Source organism: Melanerpes formicivorus, unplaced genomic scaffold (genome assembly GCF_026170545.1).
Source record: "Melanerpes formicivorus ecotype bairdi unplaced genomic scaffold, bMelFor1.0.p_v2 SCAF_56, whole genome shotgun sequence".
Taxonomy (NCBI): domain Eukaryota; kingdom Metazoa; phylum Chordata; class Aves; order Piciformes; family Picidae; genus Melanerpes; species Melanerpes formicivorus.
The window spans coordinates 1,863,383-1,885,205 of NW_027142408.1; the positions used below are offsets into that span (position 1 = coordinate 1,863,383).

General features: G+C 46.0%; 1 protein-coding gene across 7 annotated transcripts in view; it reads right to left on the reverse strand.

Annotated features, from left to right (window-relative positions):
* VPS13B (vacuolar protein sorting 13 homolog B) overlaps positions 1 to 21,823 on the reverse strand; it is a 327,581-nt gene that overhangs the window by 175,366 nt on the left and 130,392 nt on the right. For 6 of the 7 annotated variants that reach the window (XM_068161158.1, XM_068161154.1, XM_068161157.1 and 3 more), the window contains 3 exons: positions 14,677 to 14,786; positions 10,499 to 10,646; positions 5,318 to 5,445 (listed from right to left, as the gene is read on the reverse strand). In XM_068161158.1, coding sequence (XP_068017259.1) covers positions 5,318 to 5,445; positions 10,499 to 10,646; positions 14,677 to 14,786 — 386 coding nt within the window. The remainder of the gene's footprint in view (positions 1 to 5,317; positions 5,446 to 10,498; positions 10,647 to 14,676; positions 14,787 to 21,823) is intronic. The other variant, XM_068161155.1, reaches the window with a different exon arrangement.

Consider the following 21,823-nt stretch of genomic DNA (forward strand, 5'->3'; position numbering starts at 1 on the left):
AAAAAGTTCCTGGAGGCCAACAATTGAACGCTGGGCAAACCACCACATTTCAGGGCAAAAAGGCTGGGGAAGGACTTCTCAGGATCTCAGGTAGTGATAGGACTAGGGGGAATGGAATGAAGCTGGAGGTGGGGAGATTCAGGCTAGATGTGAGGAGGAGGTTCTTCACCATGAGAGTGGTGAGACCCTGGAATGTGTTGTCCAGGGAGGTGGTTGGGGCCCTGTCCCTGGGGGTGTTTAAGCCCAGGCTGGATGAGGCTCTGTCCAGCCTGATCTAGTGTGGGGTGTCCCTGCCCATGGCAGGGGGGTTGGAACTAGATGATTCTTGTGGTCCCTTCCAACCCTGAATGAAACTATGAAACCAAGCAATTATTGTAACCACCAAAGGGCCCAATGAGTGCAAAACTGAATTTGCACCTGCTGAACTTCTCAGATGCAGATTCTGTTTCCACACAACTATCAGCTTCAGTGGAACTTGTGTACCTTTCTCTGACAGAACCTGGAGATCTTGGGTGACAGGTTGGACTTGATGATCTTTGAGGTCTCTTCCAACCTTGGTGATACTGTGATCTCTCTGCCTGCTAACAAACTCCAGTGAAGAAAGGGAAGAGTCCCCCTCAGATGGACATGTTGGACAGAGGTGAGAAAGCGTGCTACAGACCGCTTCACCAATCAGAAAGTGCTCTAACAGAGATGTAATCCAAATTCTTGAAATTAAACTCCATCAATGGCATATATTAAAGCCATCACATAAATCTTTTTACACTTTTTAAATAACTGTTAAACTGTATGCCCAAAATTGTGAGTTTAATGTAAAATGTGACTGATTTATGTAGCCAAATATAAATCTGCAGCAGTAAATCTTGTATTAATGGAAGGATCTGACAATCCAAGGGAAAGAAAATGAAGTAATCTGCCAGTAAGAAGTCCTCAAGCTGGGGGTCAGATCCTGTTCATGGAAACCATCTGGTTGGGACCCTCCAAGCCACACCAAACACAAATGATCTTTTAAAAAAATATCCTATTCATTAATGCTTCACAGCTGCACTCAATGTTACTTCATTTTTCCATGGCAACATCCTTGCTGTTGCAGGGATCTGATTTCAGTTTTGGTAGCAACGTGTCCCCCTGCCAATGCTGAACACATTCATGTGTTAAAGAGATGGAATTATTACAAATTCTTGAAACAGAATCACTCCCTATTTTCATCTCTGTTATGTCAAGGCCTACCCATGCTAAGTAACACACACATGATAAACCAATGAAGTCAGCAGTATTTTCCCTTCTATTTTTACAAAGTTATGCAAACATGTTGCTTTAAGCTTTTACTAACCTAGAACAGTGCAATGACTTGAAGAGTCTGTGGTACAGAAAGGAAAGGATTAAGTTAGGGGAATAAATGGGAGCATTTTTAATTCATATTCTATAAAAAGAGAATGATGCTGGAAGGAGAGATCAGGGAAATACACACTGCAGAATTATTTGGTCTTCCTAGCTGAGGAGGGTAGATGGGAGGCAATGAAACAAATGAAGTGACACCGCAGTTATCACAGAACCACAGAATGTCAGGGTTGGACTGGATGATCTCTACAGGTCCCTTCCAACCCCTGATTTTTTTGGGTGGTTGCTACAAAAGCAAGTGGTCACAGAACCACAGAAGGGTAGGGGTTGGAAGGGACCTCCAAAGATCATCCAGTCCAACCCCCCTGCCAGAGCAGGAGCACCCAGGGCAGGTCACACAGGAACACATCCAGCTGGGTTTTGGATGTCTCCAGAGAAGGAGACTCCACAACCTCTCTGGGCAGCCTGCTCCAGGGCTCTGACACCCTCAGAGGGAAAAACTTTTCCCTTCTGTTGCCTGGCACCTCCTCTGCTCCAGCTTGCACCCCTTGCCCTTTGTCCTGTCCTTGGACATCCCTGAGCAGAGCCTGGCTCTGTCCTCCTGACACTGCCTTGCACATCAACAGGAACAAGGAGACCCCGCAGGCTTCTCTGCTCCAAGCTCAAGACCCCCAACTCCCTGAGCCTGTCCTCACAAGGAGATGTTCCATTGCCTTCTACAGCTTCGTGTTTGTCTTGCACAAGTGCAATGAAGGGGGACAGGTGGCACAAGTGTTTATAACCATTCCTGACAGTGATACCATGAGGCAATCCTCTTCCCTCAGCCACATTTCATAGCCACATAAAGCAGTAAGAGGCACTGCAGATGACCCACAAGGTGTCTCCTGGGAAGTGGTCTCTCTGCATTGATCATCATTTTGGAAGCAAGGCAGAAAGGTGTTGTCCTGGGATTGTCAGGTACAAATATAATCAAATCCAATCACAGTGACTCCCCAGACTGCAGAGAACTCTGGCTACACTTTTCACCTACAGTTTATGGTGTGGTCATTACTGTAAGACCATGCCTCAGCCTCTGCCATCCAAATCAGCCTTACCAAAATAGATCACGTGCAGATGAGCCAGACACACTGTTTGTTAGAATGTAAACAGGCAGGCCAGAAAGCCATGTTTTGAAGTTCAATGAAGTAAAAATGCCATAACTAGAAAGCTGAGTGTGTTGAGTAAAAGAACGAAGAGAGCAGGCTGCCTGTAGACACAAAGTTGTACCACAAGGGCCAGCTGCAGTTTCTTTCACTGCTTAGCACACAGTCTCAGCAGCATTCCCAGCTTTTTCTCAGCAAGCTTGAGTTTAAAAAGCTTTTATTTAGTTATGGCCAATTTCTCTCTCTCTCTTTTGGTTCTTTTTGTGTCAGCTTGCAGTTAGTAACCAACATAAGCCATCAGCCTGTCTCAGAACTGCTGAGTAACTGCTGAGAGCTGGCACTGCCACTTACAAGCCAGGGGATCTCTTCCTGACCCATGAATGAAGTCCACTGTTGAAAGAACAGAACCTCTGGCAAATCCCATCCTTACACTTCTGTTCTCTCAATCAGTGTTTCACTTTGGCTGCAATTTTGTTCAAGTTCCATGCTTTAAAGCAAATATTATTTTCAATAATTTCAGGAAAGAGACTCATTTGAAAAAATAATTTCAGGGATACTTAAAGGCATGTGGAATATCTGGCTAAGCTTCATTAAGTAATAATTACACTCTTAGCTGGCATGCACGGCAGCATTACTCATTAATTCATTTGCTTTTAATACAGGTCCTTCATTGTTCTCACTGGAATTCAGCATTAACAACCAATTAAAAATAATTGTGTTTGCACTGCTCCACAGCTTTAGCAACTAGCAGTATGCAGAGCATGTGAAAAGTCACTGCTCCCCTCCTACACAGTGTAGCTGCCCAAAGGGCTTCAAGGCTGCATATAAAACCCCTACAACCAAATAAAACCCCCCTCCAGCTTCTATAGTCCAAGTCTGAAGCCTTTTCACTTCAGTACCAACACCTCAGCACAAGCCCAGCGCACAAACCCTTCGTGCAGTACTGTCCTATGAGGAAGCCAGGGCTAGGGCTAAGTAAGTACCAGCTCTGGATCCAAAATAAACTTTCCAGTTCCTTTGGTTCCAAAGGCATTTACTAACTCAAACTTCCACTGAAAGAATAATCCTTTGATGATTTTAAGTTATGAAGTTCTATCTGAAGACAACTGCAGGCTCTTCTGTTCTCCAGTTGTGTTAATAGAAGATCCAGGAACACAAAGATAGCTTTGGAAAAAAAAGAAAGGCTCCACCACTTAACCAGATTATAACAGTCTAGAAATGTGCCTTTTGCATGCCAAATGATAATACAGAAAATTCCATGAACTTAGCACAGAACTGTGTTTATGTGTTTAGTACAATGAATAACATGTTTAATAAATGCATCCCACTGTACTTGAACTGAAAAACAGAGTCACAGCCTTCACCTTATCCTCCATTGCCTTCACAGCCCCTATCTTATCCTCCATTGCCTTGCACTAAGTTCAGCCTTCCCATTTAGGCTGCTATTAAAGGGAAAAGAAAACAAAACTATGTATGTGCATCTGTGCCTTGAAAAACAGACAGAGGAACTCCTAGCAATGATCAAAAGAACAGCAAGCTACCCATTTCACCTAGGAGAACTACTGCATATTGGTTTGGAAGCATGGTCTCAGATTTTTTCTGTAGTGTCTCCCTGGAGCCTGTTGGAAGTCACCCCAGGTAAGAGGTAGTGTCCTTCTGGTAAGATCCAGGCATTTATTTTACCAAGGATGAAATACAGAAGGGACTTCTTACAACAGTGTCTAGCCATAGGACAAGGGGGAATGCTGAGAAGCTGAGGGAGAGCAGGTTAGACCGGACCTTAGGAAGAAGTTCTTCAGTAGGAGGGTGGTGAGACTCTGGAATAGGCTGCCCAGGGAGGTTGTGGCTGCCTCCTCCCTGGGGATGCTCAAGACCAGGTTGGATGAAGCCTTGAGCAGCCAAGACAAGCTGCGAAGTGTCCCTGCCTGTGGTGGGGAGGTTGGAGCAGATGATCTCCGAAGGCCTTTCCAGCCCTTTTGTTTTGTGATTGCACATTTACCAATTCCTGAGAAAACCTGTGCCTCTCCTTGTCATCAGCTTTAAGTCTCCCCCAAAAAAACACTAGTTGGAACACAACCTGTCTATTTTCTGTTTGGTAACTCAGGATCTTAACCACTCTTAAAAGTGATACAAATTCACTTGGTTGGTTGTTCACGTAATAAAGTGTGCCTTGAAAAAGGTGTGAGCAGAACATCTTAGACCTGATTAAATGCTCCAGCTTTTCATTGTCATCGTTACTTTCTTGGCTTGACTATGACTCAGACTGTATGCCCCATTTCTGCAGGGGGTCTCCTTGTGCCAGGTACTAGTCAGACACAACACAGAGATGCACTGCTTCCCTCAAACAGCCTACAACTGCTCTTTCCTGACTCCCTTTATCTGGCCATTTAATCTCCAATAGTGACAACCTTAAGAATGAAGACAAACAAGCAAAATACTCGTGAAACAATGATGCAAGGGCTGGCTGGAAACTAAACAAGGTTAATCAAAAGCATCTCCTCAGTGCCAGTATTTTCTGCAATGAAGTCCCAAGCCTGAAGTTCTCACTCAGGCCAAATTTAAACTTTCAAGCTTTCCAAGATTTTGAACCCCAAGTACTTTTGAAAACTAATATTCTAAAACCCAAAGCATTCTTTGCTTAATTTGCCCCCAAAAATCTAGATGTGATTTTTCATTCTCTTAGGACTTTGAAAACTACTGAAATAAGACAATAAAACCTTGGGGCTCCTTTAAAAATTCTCTAATAAAAAGCAGGAGAATGCATAAAACGTTCCATAAAGCTTGGGAGGACAAGGGGTGGGGGTGGGTTGGATTCCACTTCCTTTTCATCTTACCTGAAGTGTGAGGCGCTTGACTGCATTCCACACTACTCCAATAAATTCCTTCATTCTTTCTTCAGGACTTCTGCAGCTTTCAGATGAGTTCAGCATGGCTTTCACAGGCAGTGACAGGGGACGAGATTCTAAGGCAAATGACAAAGCGCACTTACACAAGGCAAAGGCAGCGAAGCACAATGCTGACTGGGAGCAAAGGCAAAGATTACTTGTTTCAAATAGCCAAAGAGGTTTTTCCCTCACTGTGGGTGTAGTGACACTGTGTCTACTACTGGTCCTAAAAGCTGGCAGTGCAACTGTGCCAGTTCAGCCTGGTGAGAAATGCCGACGAGTGAAATGCTTTGACTTCTGTAACGTAAACTGCTAAGGAAATACTATGAAGGGTACTTGAGGTAAGCAATGGAAGAGCTTTCAAAGTGTGACAACCTGCTTGGTGATGGAGTAGCAATCCAAGAGGTTTTTCACAGGTATTGCTGCCAGTCTAACTAAAAAAGGTTTTTGTTTTCTAAGCTCGTAATGAGAGCCAGCCCTTGTGAATTCATGGCTTCAAAAACTGGAGTATGCTTCTAAAAGGGCATGAAAATGAAACCACTTTCTCACTTTAACAAGCTCAAAGGTGCTAAAGTATGAAAGATTTCAGCAAAATCCAAAGCTTCCTAGTAAAAAGAGACATTTCCTGATGTTCTTTAATGACATCAATATTAGAAGAGTAGAGAAGAGAAGCATTTAATTCAACAGGAGCAAACAGAAAATCAAAAGAGGGCTAGCGAGCAGATCAAGTGGTCACTACAGATCCGTCAGAGACTCTGTGAGTGGTACATAGCTCCTCCTGTCATCTCTCACAGAACTTCCTCCTCCTCATGTTTTGGGCTGTCCACCCCATTATTGTCAGCTCCTTTAATATTTCCAGTTTTGGCCCACACCTGGCAGGGCTGACAGAACTGCAGGACTAAATCACTGTGTCTTTAGGACTTCATTCTAAACCAGATTGGAGGCAGCACAAGCGTGACAATTCACATGTCCCAGTCACACAGCCAGGAGAAATCTGTGGCATGCAAACTTACAACAAAATTATGCTGCCAACTGAAGTCAGGTGAGCAAAGCACATGCTCCCTGATGTGCACCACTGGGGCTTCAGCCAGTTTGGATCATGCAAGGAAGCATGCAAAGCTTTCAAAAGAAAACATCTGAGAGGTGACCTCCTGCCAAGAATGTGCAAATGTAATGCCATTGAGGAATTGATTTGTAGTATTTCTCCCATCCAGGCTAGAAAAGGTCAGCTGATTCATATTGTAGACAAAATCCTTCAACAATCAGTTTCTAAAGTTAATGGTTCTCTTTCTTTCCAGATCATTCAAAACACTGATACAGAATCACAGGACTCAAAAAGAGAGGTGGTCAAGAGAGTAGAAGAAATGTTTCATGGCTGAGGCCTTATCAGTCCTCTCAGATATTCCTGGCTCCAATTATGGATCTATTAGAATGATAAAGAATGGAAATTGGATCATGAGAATGTAAAAAGCATTTCAGGATTGTTTGCTGTTGGCTGTGCTGGAGAGATGAGTAAGCAAAGTGCTCCTATGGAGGGGCAAGCAGCATGGAGCAGCTATTTCACAGTGTTTTCTCCTGTGGACACTTGTATGCCATGCAGTGAACATTCCATCCACATTATGAATGGATTCAGTTGCAACAAAGACATTTGGTGAGGAATAGCTGTTCTGCTTTAACTTCTTACCCTACCTGAATCCACACCATCTTCTCTGTGCAGTCAGGCCCTACACTACACATATTACAAGGCAAGAATTAGGAACAACTTGAGCATTGAGAAATACTGAAGAGTTACTGGAGCAGAGAACTCCAGAAGACAGCACGGGTAAGGGTGAGAATGGTATGCAGAGCCCCTGAGAAACCTCACAGACAGGAGTGCTTCAGGATGAACAGACAAACACAGGGTGAAAGTGTATACCCTACAGCTCAAGCAGCAAGGAACAGCAGCATCCTCCTCCACTGAACAGTAGAATCTAGAGCTAGGTTTTGTTCCAGTCTCCCATGCTTTCTTTGCTGGGGAATGCACACTCTGCTAATTCTCTCTTAATTAGGGGAATTAACTTTCTAATGCCAGAAACAACTACACATGAATTAAAATTAGCTGCTCAAAGCAGCTCTTGCTCCTCTCGATGTATGGGCAGCTGAGAGCTGCAAAGCTGGTTCAGATTCCAGGAACTGAATGATAGAGAGCAGCATTGGTGGAGTAGCCTATACTCAACCAAAGGACAAACAAGAAAAGGCTCCAAACCCAACAGACAGATCAAGAATGATTCAACCAGAAGTCACAGAAAATAGAGAAACAACAAGAACTGTTCCAGAGTGGAAAGAAGAAACAAGCACAGAAGTAACTCCTGGAAAGAAAACAAGTTACCTGTTAATCTCTTTCCTGCACTGGTAAGTCCCAGAGTTTTCTCTGAAGGGCTGCTGGGACAGGACAATATCTTACCAGCCCCACAGACAAGGCCATCAGTAGATGACAGCTGCCAAGAGACTGTAGTGGCCTGGTGTGGCTATGGTGTGTGTTTGGCTGGTGCTTTACAGGGGACATGGAGACTGGATCAGCTCCATCTGTCTCAGCATGGAGGTTAATCTCCTAAAATAATTCTGCTACTCAGCTACTACTGAACTGAATGGCTAAGAACATTTCCTGGCACTGTTATCAGCCCTGTGGTGAAGCCAGGCAGCAGTGGACAGATAGAAAACAGGATTGTGTGACACAGTCGCTGATGAGGAAGGAGAAACCCAACACAGAGAGGGAGCTGCTTCAGGTGTGTAAGTTGAATTTTTGAGGAAGCCAGTGCACCTGAACACAAAATGTTGCTGCTCTCATTTTCCAGTCCCATCCTGCACAACTGGAACTGCTGTCAAATGTGAGACCATATTTCAGTCAGCTCCCAGTCACTCAGAGAGCACCACACTCACCACCACCTGCAGAACACACACTGGTGGTGAAAAGACATTTTGAAAAGGACTGATCAGAGCAGTGATCACTGAGACAGCAGGAGCAGCTTCTGTAACTCATTTCACAGTTCCAGGTGGCAATCCTGCAAAACTAGTCATAAATGTACTCTTTGCAGGAGATGCCACTAAGCAAGACTTGCAGGTACAGATCTCTTTCTTAGACACCTGCCCCCCGCTTTGTGCTTTTTAACCTACAGGGAAATGCTTGCTTTAGAAGTCTGAAACAGCAAATACTTAAAATTCTTCAAAGCAAAAAGATCTTTCTGGGGGAATGATGCTGTCCTGTGCTATTCAGTGACCCAAGGAACAGGGAAGGGGAAACATAATTTGGAAGTGCAAAGATGTGGGACAAAAGGACACCTCCTTTATCTACATCTTCTTATATTTGCAGCACAACAACTAACCACAGATGTCTATAGAGAGGTCTAGCATAGAATGGCTCAGGTTGGAAGAAGCCCCAGAGCTCATCCACTCCAACCTCCACACCATGGGCAGGGACACCTCCTAACTACACTCAGCTGCTTAAGGCCTCATCCAACCAGGCCTTGAACACCCCCACAAAGGAAGGAGTCACAACCTGCTCCCTGGGCAGCCTATTCCAGAGTCTCACCACCCTTGTACTGAAGAATTTCTTCCTCAGCTCCAGTCTAACCCTACTCTCCCTCAGCTTCAAACCATTCCCCCTTGGCCTGTCTCTAGACACCCTCATGAAAAGTCCTTCTGCAGACTTCCTGTGGGATGTCTTCAGGTATTGGAAGGCAGCTCTAAGGTCCCCCCTGAGTCTTCCCTAGGCTGATGCTGTGTTAGTGGAAGTTTTGAAGAACTTTGTTGGGTACAGTGTGGCAGCCCATGACCTGTACTTAGCAACACTGGATGCAGTTACAGATTTGTTCCCACCCCCCAGCTCCCCTAAACTCCAGCCAGAATGCTGAAGTAGATTCCTGCTAAAATGAGCTCTTGGAATGCAAAAAACTGGCAAATGTGAGAGAAGTCTGGCTGGTGAGAAATCAGTGGATTATCTGAAGCTTTTGAATTAGCAGCTCACTGTTTCTGCTCAATGACCTGGATGATTATCGTTTAGTCATGCCTGCTATGAACTGCATGCTGGTGGCTTGTTTGGGAAGAGGAATGGAACTTAATAGATGCTAAATAGGCAAAGTCAAATACAGGAATCTAAAGCTGACAGTAATTTAACTGCAGTGCCTGAAAACATGAGGATTTGGGGTGTAATGGCATAAAGATGGCCTTGGCCACAAGGGCACATTGCTGGCTCATCAGCATCCTTCTGTCCACCAGCACCCCCAGGTCCCCTTCCCTTACACTGCTCTCCAACAGGTCAGTCCCCAACCTATCCTGGTCCCTGGAGTTGTTCTTTCCCAGATGCAAGACTCTACCTTGTCCTTGTTGTATCTCATTCAATTTCTCCCCACCTAACTTTCCAGCCTGTGCAGGTCTGGCTGAATGGCAGCACAGCCTGAGGGGCTGTCAGCCACAGTTTGGTGTCATCAGCAAACTTGCCCTCAATCCAGGTTGCTGATGAACAGTACCCACCCCTGAGGCACTGCACTAGACACAAACCTGACCTTTTAGCAGCCATGTCTGCTGTAGTAAGCAACTGAAAACACATCTTGACAGTGCCTTCAAATTAAAAAGAAGCTGAGATACACAGCACTCCTTCTTTTGCTTCGAGGATGCTGTTTGTAATTGATCAATTTGTTTTCCCACTCCTGCACTCCCAGAGGAAACCCCAAGGAAAAGCAAAGCTGACATGTTTGTCAGTTACAGTTTTGAGGGAGGACATTTTCTTGCAGCAGGCCTCTGGTGTGATTGTAACTGCAGAGAAGGTAACACTCATGGGGAAGATTCAAACTGGCTCCCCAGCTGAGCAGGAACCAGACTGAAACATTCATTTTCAAAAGGCAAGTGAAAAGCTACTTCTGCAAACTAGATGCTTTTGTAAGTGGGTAATGAACATTGTTCATGCAAATAGCTGCTTCTGCATGACAAATACTGAAGATCACCAAAGTCCCTCTAAGAAGTTAGACAGAGGCACAGCTACAGCCACCCTCAAGCTGCACAGGGTCTACACAGCTGCTGCTGTTCAGAGGTGGACACACTTTACTGAGGGACTCTGCAAAGGCAGGACAGCTCATTGCAGTTGAGGGATCATACCTGTTACTGTTTTTGTTTTGACAGGGCTGCTGGCATACTCTGAGGCTTGGTTTGATTGCTGCCTTGCCAAAGGGGCGCTGCCAACCGATGCTTCATCCTCCTTCTTCCGAGGTACTGACACGCCGAGCGCAACACCGCCTGCAGGCTGCTAGGAAAAGAAGTGCCTTGTAAACCACCCAGAACCAAAGCATCTTCACACTGAATGATGACATGGCCATGAGAAGCATGTCTTAAACTGTGTATTCTTACATGTGTAAAATCAACTTGAAACAACGGAGGACGTCTTTAGGAAGCAAGTTCTGAAATGCTACATTCAAGCATGCACTTATTTGAGTTCTCTCAGTCTGAAGAAAAGCTTCTGAGAGCCACAAAGTGAAAGCTCATTTATTAATGTACCATGGGGGTTAGCCAATCAAGATGTACCTGAATACGTCTTGATGATCACCATCGACTGCACCCTCAGCAAGTTTGCCAATGACACCAAGCTGTGTGGTGTGCTGGACTCACTTGAGGGCAGGGATGGGATCCAGGAGGATCTTGACAGGCTTGAGAAGCTCCCCCATGTGCTGGGCTGCAGCCAGAGGAGTGTGGCCAACAGAGCAAGAGAGGGGATTCTGCCCCCTGACTCTGTTCTGCTGAGACTCCACTACCAATCCTGCCTCCAAGTTCTGGTGTCCCCAGTGGAAGAAGGACACAGAGCTGCTGAAGTGAGTCCAGAGGAGGCCACAAAGATGATCCAAGGGCTGGAGCACCTCTGCTATGAGGATAGGCTGAGGGAGCTGAGGGTGTCCAGCCTGGAGAAGAGAAGACTCCAGGGGGACCTTAGAGCTGCCTGCCAATAGCTGAAGGGATCCTGCAGGAAGGCTGCAGAGAGACTTTTCCTGAGGGTGTCCAGAGACAGAACAAGGGGGAATGGTTTGAAGCTGAGGCAGAGCAGGGTAAGACTGGAGCTGAGGAAGAAGTTCTTCAGTATGTTTTAACACTTTGCTGTAGCACTGGCTGCCAGCAAACTATAGCTGCAGCCCAGCTGATAAAGGCAGAATCTCTCGACTGCTGATTTTGCAGAGGGTTATCATTTAAAGACGACAAGAGGGCTTTTTTGTTCTGAAGATCAGACATTAGGATTACATGCATCTTAATCAGTTTTTGTGTAATTTAATTCTGTTGGTATTGGACCCAAAATGTAAGCCATATAGCTGGGTAATGAGAAACCTCACACATTGCATCAGGAGCCTCTGCGGGGAACAGAGTCGTGTGAGGCGCGCAACGTGCTCGTAAATGTTCTCCAATAGAAAACAGATCGCTGAAGGAAGCAGGGTGCAACATGTGCACACATACAAACCCCCCAAACTAGCTGAAAAATCACTTAATTGAAAGAGGGTGGCCTCCAAACGCCTGCACCATTTTCCACTGGAGAAGTAAATTCAAATGAGAAAGACAATCAGCTATTTAATCCGAGCTCCAGTGAAAACAATCCCCTTATATACACTGGTATGCAAAGTTCACAGGGAAGCACTCATGTCAATGACAAACAGAACTCTCCTCTCAGCATACAGGCATCAGCTTTGTCTCCTAAAGCCCTGAGAAGTCACTCTGGAAGGCAGGAACACGCCACTTTGATGCCCTCTATCCATAAGCAACAACAAGAGAAAGTCATCAGGCTTGGACAGACCATTTTACAGCAGGTAGACTTCCACGTGTGTGCAGAGAGGGCCTGAAGGTTAGCACATTGTCATCAGACACTTTATATCACAGGATGTTCACAGGATCACAGGATGTTAGAGGTTGGAAGAGATCCTCGAGTCCAACACCCCTGCCAGAGCAGGACCATGGAATCTATCACAGGTCACACGGGAATGCATCCAGATGGGTCTTGAAGTCCCCAGAGAAGGACACTCCAAAATCCCAGTGCTCCTCACAGTGAAGAAGCTCCTCCTCATGTTGAGGTGGAACCTCCTGTGCTGTAGTTTATAACCATTGCCCCTTGTCCTATCCCAGGGTGCAACTGAGCAGAGCCTGTCCCTCCCTCTTGACCCCCAACCCTCAGATCTGTATAAACATCTATTCAATCCCCTCTCAGTCTTCTCTTCTCCAGACTAACCAGCCCCAGGGCTCTCAGCCTCTCCTCACAGGGCAGTGCTCCAGTCCCTCAAGCATCCAGGTAGCTCTCCCTGGACTCTCTCCAGTAGATCCCTGGTCCCTCTTGAACTGGGGAGCCCAAAACTGGATGCAATATTCCAGGTGTGACCTCACCAGGGCAGAGTCAGGGGAAGGAGAACCTCACTTATTTCCAAACCGGAGCAGTTGATCTGACACAACCTTTCACAAGGCAAAGCCATCTGCAGCTTTCCCATGACAGCAACTGTTGAGCCAAGATTTGGCAACTTTGGACACAACACTGCAAGAAGATGGAGCTGCCAAGGTGAAGCAAGAGTTCCTGAAGAATGAGCACAGCCAGCACAAGGCAGTACACAAGACAAGAGGATGGAAACACTCTCTGGAGAAGCAGTGTCTATTTCTGACCCACTGCAGAAACGGATCAGCAAAACACAGCAAGTTACAGCACCAGGCAAAGGGTGAGAAACATCAAGGCTATCACAACCAGACAAAGCTGGAAAAAATTATGACCAAATATTGAGTGCTTGAGTGCTGATCTGGACAATGAAACAGCTGTTTCATCTTTGCTCACTGAAACCAAGCCTGATGGTGCTGTTGATGACGCCCAGTACAATCTTGTCAGATTTCTGGCAAAAGATTTCTGGTTAAAAGAATGCAGAAGATGAAAGATCAACGTTGAAGTAGATGGAAAAGGATCATCAGGACCTGGGGTTTAGCCACAAACTGATGAGGAAATTGTGGCTTGGGAAATAGCAGATGACAAGAGCCCCACAGCTGTACAAGAAGATGAATCTGATGGAAAAGGAGACACTGCAGGCAAGTGTTATCAGCAGCACTTCACCACAAGAATCCAAAAAGCCAGCTATAAAGTAGTATGTAGTAAAGTTTAACACACCTTGAGATGTAAGCTTTATGGTTACAAATTGGTGGTGTTCTTCCTAAAGATAAATAAAGAACATTTGATAAAGCTGGTAACATGTCTGTGAGGTTTTGCTGAGCCAGAACATGAGGTTAGCTTCATCAATTAAGAGAAATAGGAGCTTTAGAACATTCTACTTCTCTGCCACAGAACAGGGAGAAATAAACTTAAAATCAGCAGCATGGAGCCCTCTCCTACAAGGACAGGCTGAGAGAGCTGGGGTTGTTCAGCCTGGAGAAGAGAAGACTTCAGGGGAACCTGTTAGCAGCCTACCAGTACCTGAAGGGAGCTAGAAGAAGGCTGCAGAGGGACTGTTTGCAAAGGCCTGCAGGGACAGGACCAGGGGCAGTGGTTTGAAATGAGAGAAGAGCAGATTTAGATCAGATGTGAGGAAGTTCTGCACCATGAAGGTGGTGGAACACTGGAATAGGTTGCCCAAGAGGCAGTTGATGCCTCATCCCTGGAGATATTCAAGGTCAGGCTCACCAAGGCCCTGAGCAACATGATCTAGTGAAGGATGTCCCTGCTGACTGCAGGGGCATTGGACTAGATGACCTTTGGAGGTCCCTTGCAGCCCAAACCATTCTATGATTCTATATTCTTCTAGGCCAGGAGTAGGAGGCATGAAAAGAAAGATCAAGAATATGTCAGAGAGAAAACAGTTGCCCTCCACACCCAAGAACCTTTACTTGTTTCGTCTCCTCCAAGAACTTCATACACAAAGATGCATTGGCCATTACACAGGGAATCTGGTACATGTCAGGTCCAGCTCCTGCTCACAGTGGTTTAACTAAGAGTAGTGATTTTACAACAAATGCTGCAATTATTTGATAGGCTACTCAAAACCCAGCAGGCTTGTGAAGGGACTTAGAAACTAGCTGGAAAATGCTAATCCTAAACGGTGAGCATTAAAAAACATCCTCTCTGCTCTTGTGATTAAACATCAGAAGTTAGAAAGCTGTGAAATGAAAACTTTAATATGCAAACCATGATACTTCAAGTAATTCTAAACCAGACCAACAGCAGCAAACCACAAAGGAAAGGGTGAAAGAAAAAGTGTCTGTAACAAAAATGCACTGCTGGAATGCCTGGAAGAGAAAGTTCCCCCTCGTCCCATTTCTTTCCCTCCAACAATACATACCTGCTGCACGTGCCTGCCACCTCGTTTCTGAGGCTGGTAGGTGAGCCAAGTATAGAGGACTGGATCAACATTGATTGCTAATCCTTGCACACTGGACAAGAGCACTGCACCTGCACACATCAGAGAAGAAAACAACATGTAAAGTATCTGCTGCAGCATAATCATAGAATCCTAAAATGGCTCAGGTTGGAAGAGCTCATCTACTCCAACCTCCCCCACCACGGGCCGGGACACCTCTCTACTAGACTCAGCTGCTCAAGGCCTCATCCAGCCTGGCCTTCAACACCCCCACAAAGGAGGCAGCCACAACCTTCCTGTGCAGCCCGTTCCAGAGTCTCACTACCCCCGTACTGGAGAACTTCTTCCTCAGCTCCAGTCTAACCCTGCTCTGCCTCAGCTTCAAACCATTCCCCCTTGGCCTGTCAGGGACACCCTCAGGACAAGTCCCTCTGCAGCCTTCCCGTAGGATCCCCTCAGGCACTCAAAGGCAGCTCTAAGATCCCCCCAGTGTTGCCTCAGCCCATCCTCATAGTAGAGCTGCTCCTGCCCTTGGATCACCTTTGTGGCCTCCTCTGGACTCACTCCCAGCAGCTCTGTGTCCTTCTCATGCTGGGGACACCAGAACTGGAGGCAGGATTGGAGGTGAGGTCTCAGCAGAGCAGAGCCAAGGGGCAGAATCCCCTCTCCTGCCCTGCTGCCCACACTCCTGGCTGCAGCCCAGCACACAGCTGCCTGCTGGGCTGCAGGAGGGCACTGCTGGCTCCTGGGAGCTGCTCAGCAACCAACACCCCCAAGGCTCTTTCTTCAGGGCTGCTTTCAACCCATTCTGCACCCAGCCTGGATCTGTGCCTGGGGGTGGCCCAACCCAGATGGAGCAATGCAACATGAAGGTATGAACTGTATCGAAGGAGCTGGCAATAAGGAACAGGCAGCTGCTATCTTTGCACAGAAGTTTTGCAGTTTTACAAGGAATAAATAACTGAAATAATGAAATAAATAATGAAACAAATTCAGAACAGAAACTGTGGTTACTGGAAGGTCTCAGCAGCAAGTTCTATAGAATTACAGTAGTCCTGAGAGTCACAGCTCCTAAAGCAATGCACACTATATTTACCCTGCACTGCACAATGTCATTGTGCAGCAATCTGAATTTAATAATGAATTCTGAAAGGTTGTCACACAATTCAATGTACTTTTCCAAACACATGCCTCAAAAGACAGAACACCAAAACTGCAAATGGAAAGGGGGAAAAAAAAAAACCCCAACACCAAGCCAACAAAACAAAGCAATTAAAAAGATAAGTTATGGGTTTATTGTATAAGAACAAAAATGTAAACCCATCTGAATTCCAAATGGCAGGAGCCCCACCAACCTGGGGCGACAGAAGGGAAGCCTGATGAGTGCAGTGGGAACGTGGATGTGGAGAAACACACCAAGATAAATCATCTGCCTAGCGTGGGCTCGGAGCTAGAACACACACTGTGAGCAACTCCTGTACACAGAGCAGCCTCTGTGATCTGATGGCTTTAAATGTCAGTGATAAACCTCGGGGATACATCTGCAAGGAAGCATCAAGGGGTAAGGAAGGGCAGTGAGGATGCCTTGGGGCAGGACCTGGGGCAGACTAGAGATACCAGCAGAAGGGAGCAGAGGGTACATAAAGCATTTGGTACAGCTGGTAGCTTTTGTAAGATGCTTAGATGCTAAAAGAAGAGAATCCTGCATCTTAAAGAGATACCATCTGTTCTCAGCAATACTTAATGAAAGGTTTAATGTCTGTGTGATATGACAAGTGGGAGTCAGAGACCTCCCAAAGAGCTGAGGAATAAAGTCAGCCTACAGGAAAAGTCAATGAGAAATCCCACATTTATAACAGACTCCTGGGAGGGGGGTGGAAGGGGGAAGAAAGACAGAAGAAAAGAAAAAGGAAGGGTGGGGATAATGGGGGGAAAAGAGAAGGGGGAAAAAAAAAGGAGGGAAAAAAGGGAAAATGGGAAAGAAAAAAATTATTTTAAAATGAAAGAAAAAGGAAGGGGGAAAGGAAAAAAGGAGAGGAAAAAAAGAAAGAAAAAGAAGGGGGTGGGAAGAAAAAGAAAACAAAGAAGGGGGGAGGGGGAAGAAAGATAAAGAAAAGGAATGAAAATGTATTACTAGGCAAAAAACCCCTAAAAGTGTTCCTCAAGCAGATGATGCTGGTTAACTGAGTGAGTTTCAGGTCACAGAAGTTCCATGCAACAAAGTCACACTTTTAACTACAGCTCTCTTTCCACCTCAGTGAAGTCACACCAGCACAATCCCATGGAAGTGCAGAGGTAGGACACAGAGCAAAGCATTTGCTTTCTCCACTTGTCTTTTGTCATTGATAGCTTGTGTCTGGGAGAAAAGCAAGCCAAAACAGAATTAAACCTCCCCACACAAGCAGTCAGATAAACTGAAAGGCAAAGAATGTAATTGCTTCAGTCAGGTAACTTTGGTCTCTTACCAAGCCACTTGTGCCACATTTAATTACTGTCATTTATTGTCAATACTTGCTGCCTAGCCACCACATTCCAAGAGCAGCCTAATCACCTCTGGAAAGCTGTGTTCTCTGTAATAGATTTCTTGACAATAACTATGTAGTCAAAGAAGTTCTTCAGATTTGCCTTCTCCCTCCTACTCCCCACAGGAAAAAACCCTCTTTAAAACGTGGTGTATTCATGCCAAGAATGCCAGACCTCCCCCCAGGTAGGAAGGAAGATCTCACTGATGAAGACCAAGCTGGCAGCTGGCAGCAGACTCCTTACAGGTCTAAGGAGAAAATCAATTGCTGTTTTGTCTCTGTCTAAAGGCAATGCTCAAGGTTCCTGGCTTTCATCAAGACTGTGGTGAACTTTCTTCTCTCTCCTCCCCTTTTGTCCTTTTAATTAATTTTACATCTCAGAGAAGCCAGGCCTTGTTCCCACACTGGGCTTCTTTTCCAGCTCTTGGCAGTTATTGATTCCATCTATCTATTAAATCATCTGAAAGGTAAGAACAGGACTCAGCACCACGTAAGCTTTGAACTGTGGACAATTCCCTCCAAGTCATGCTGTCAATTGCCAGGCTCAGGATGGGCAGATAACTTCTTTCCTTCCTCCCCAACTTTCTTCTCTCTCCTGAAGGAATGAACCAAGGGGATGCTGCAGGTGGGTGGGGGAGGATGAAGAGGAGGCCACAGAGCACAGCTGCACTTGGCACTCTCATCCTGCAGACAAGCTTCTGGACAAGCTTCCTTGGACAACGGCAGCTGCAGCAACAGCACTCAGCTGCCCAAGGGACTGGGGGCCTGCAGAGGATGACCTGTGGCCTCCTGCACTTGGGCTGGCTCTGCCACCACCTCCTCCCACCTTGAGTCCTGAGCAAGGGCTGCTGAGGAGCAGGGAGGAGCGGGGTGGCTCTCCTGGAGCTCTAGCCCTACTCCCTTCTTCAAAAGGGAAATTCAAGCACATAATCAATGGGATCAACCCCAATCTACTCACTTCTAATGAGGCAGAAGAGGACACAGGGGGATGCTGGGCTGCAGCCAGAGGAGTGTGGCCAGCAGGGCAAGAGAGGAGATTCTGCTCTTTGGCTCTTCTCTGCTGAGACCCCACCTCCAATCCTGCCTCCAGTTACAGAGCATAAGAAGCACACAGAGCTGCTGCAGTGAGTGCAGAGGAGGCCACAAAGATGATCCAAGGGCTGGAACATCTCTGCTATGAGGACAGATTGAGGAAACTCGGGTTGTTCAGCCTGGAGAAGAGACAACTCTCAGGGAGCCTCAGAGCTGCCTGCCAGTACCTGAAAGGATCTTACAGGAAGGCTGCAGAGAGACTTTTCCTGAGGGTGTCTAGAGACAGGCCAAGGGGGAATGGTTTGAAGCTGAAGCACAGCAGGGTTAGACTGGATCAGAGGAAGTTGTTCTTCACTACAAGGATGGTGCCCAGGGAGGTTGTGGATGCCTCTTCCCTGGAACAGTTTAAGGCTGTACTGGATGAGGCCTTAGGCAATCAAGTCTAGTTGAGAGGTGTCCCTGCCACAGGCAGGGAGATTGAAATGAATGATTTCTGAGGTCCCTTCCAACCTAGGCCATTCTAGGATTCTATGAAGAAATCAACTTTTCACTTACTGACTGCCCTGAAGTGCTTTCCTGCTATGGCCTAGTGTGAAACAGCAGACCTGCAGATGACACCCGAATGCAGAGTTCCATATTATAAATGTGTACAGGGAATTAGTTCTTTCTGCAGCTGCCTCAGAACAGATGCACTGTAAATCACTGAATGTGGAAGTATCCAACTCTGTTTAATTTTAGCTTGGGAGTCAACTAAGGGAAAAGAGTGCTCCTCACTGCTCTGCTTTCTGCCAAAGTGGCTCCTTGCACACATTCCAAACAGGCTTTACCAATTAGCTACCCCATGGCACCACTGCCATTTTCAGTCACATCCCAGGCTGAAGAATGAGAGCTGAAGTAAGAATTAGAGACTGCAGTTACATGGCACAAAAATTAAACACACAACCTTTTTATCCCCTTAGCTGTATCAATGGCCAGCAACATGATTGTCTTGCAAAACAATCAGCTTATCCAAGAACCACAGGCCTGCATTTCAGCCTGAACTGCCAAGTCAGGCAAGGGAAACAGATATTTCAAGCTGCATGAAGGTTGATGTGATTGTGAAAAATTAGTTTTACAATTCCCTAGCTACAGGAACTGAAAACCTTTTGTCTACCTACTGAAATACTTCTGCAGGTCTCCCTACCCAAGGTTGACTTGAATGATCCCAGGCAACCAGCACCAGAACAAGAGGACACAGTCTCAAGCTGCACCTGGGGAAGTTTAGGCTGGAGGTGAGGAGAAAGTTCTTCACACAGAGAGTCATTGGTCATTGGAATGTGCTGCCCAGGGAGGTGGTGGAGTCACCATTCCTGGAGGTGTTCAAGAGGGGATTGGATGTGGCACTTGGTGCCATGGTCTAGTCATGAGGTCTGTGGTGACAGGTTGGACTCGATGATCCTCGAGGTCTCTTCCAACCTTAGTGATACTGTGATCTTTCATGTAAACATCAACCCAAATTTGTCTCACAGAGAAAAAACCTCCAGGTCTGCTGCACTTTAACAGTTTTCTGTTCACCAGGTGCTTAAAATGACTCTAAGAACAATTAGCTTTAGCTGCTCAGATCAATATTAGAACCCTTCAGTAAAACAGAAGTAGTGGGGTTATGCTTTCCCATGAACCAAGGTGCTTTGCTCTATAATATCAAGCACAGTTCCTTCACAGAAGAATTGTTCTCTGCTCAAGCACACACACCCCACTATACTTTAATTCTACTCCTTTTCTTTAAAAGAATAAGAAAAACACTCAATGATCTTTGAGGTCTCTTCCAACCTTAGGAATACTGAATCTTTGGAAACATTCAGTACAGAAGAACCTTTACTGCTATCACGACCTTGTAACTTACACCTCTACTGCTGCTTGCAGCACAAAAGCTCTAAGCGCCAAAACAGGAGGTCAGCATCATAGCTTTCATTTCAAAGATGGAGACAGTGAGGCAGAGAAGTTATTAAATCATAAAGCAGGGATAGAATTCAGATGTTGAAGTTATGTGCCACAGCTAAGTTCCTACTGTAATGAGTAGCAAAAACAAATGCAGGGCTGTGACTAGTGTTCACTGCAACTTTAAATCATCTGGACCTGATTTCATTTGAATGTTCTGATAAGCCATCATTACAGATAAATCACAGAATGCTGGAGTGGCTCAGGTTGGAAGGGACCTCAGAGATCATCTCCTCCAACCTTCCCACCATGGCCAGGGACACCTCTCAACTAGACTCAGATGCTCAAAGCCTCATTCAACCTGGCCATGAATATCCCTAGGAAAGTGGCAGCCACAACCTCCCTGGGCAACCTATTCCAGAGTCTCAGCACCCTCACACTGAAGAACTTCTGCCTAAGCTCCAGTCTAAGCCTGGTCTCCTTCAGCTTCAAACCATTCCCCCTTGTCCTAGCTCTAGCCACCCTCAGGAAAGTCCCTCTGCAGCCTTCCTGTAGCATCCCTTCAGGTATTGGAAGGCAGCTCTAAGGTTCCCCTGCAGTGTCCTCTTCTCCAGGCTGAACCTCCTCAGCTCCCTCAGCCTATCCTCACAGCAGAGGTGCTCCTATTCAACTTGTTTGCTACATGTTTGGTTTTTTTTCCAGGGGTAAAAAAAAAGGGATCTTGAAAGGCTGCTTTGTTTTCCAGAATTCATTTGAGCAAAACATTAAATTTCCTTTGGAGACTGTGGGGATGTGGGGTCAGGCAACTGCAATCAAGAAAAATAGGAAGTGTGTAGGCAGCTGTAGCATACAGAAATGTCAGCTTGCCTTGGATGATTACTGAATCATCCCTGTGAAAACACAGCAGCAATACTCCTCTGCTGAGCTGCACAGCAGAGAAATATCTTTCCAGTATCAGTTCCTCCTGTTCACTTTTAGGTCCTGTTTCTATATTTAACCATCACACTTCCTAGTCTCTAAACATAAGAATGAGGAGCTCTATATTCAGCTGAGAGAAACAACTACACAGATAGGAAGCATGACATGCTACAGATTCAATACCAGTATGAAAGAAGGCAGAGAGCCCTGCAGGGACCTGCTCTGTCCAAACATTCCAGGAGACTCTCTCCTGGTAGCAGCCAACTCTGCTCAGCTACCCAGAGTAACCACAAACAGGGCTGAATGAAGAACTCCCAAAGTATCCTGCTTGATTCAGCCAGACAAACACTTCCAGTATTTTAAGGGGGCTACAAGAAAGCTGGGGAAGGACTTTTGGGGGTGTCAGGGAGTGATAGGACTGGGGGAATGGAAAAAAAAAACTAGAAATGGGTGGATTCAGATTGGATGTCAAGAAGAAGTGCTTCCCCATGAGGGTGGTGAGACACTGGCAGAGGTTGCCAGGGAAGTGGTGAAAGCCTCATCCCTGGAGGTTTTCAAGGCCAGGCTGGATGTGGCTGTGAGCAACCTGATCTAGTGTGAGGTGTCCCTGCCCATGGCAGGGAGGTTGGAACTGGCTGATCCTTGCGGTCCCTTCCAACTCTAACAATTCTATGATTCCATGATTCTCCTGCTGTTGACTCCAGCAAAGTGTGAGCTCAGTGTTCAGTAGGAAGGAGGGA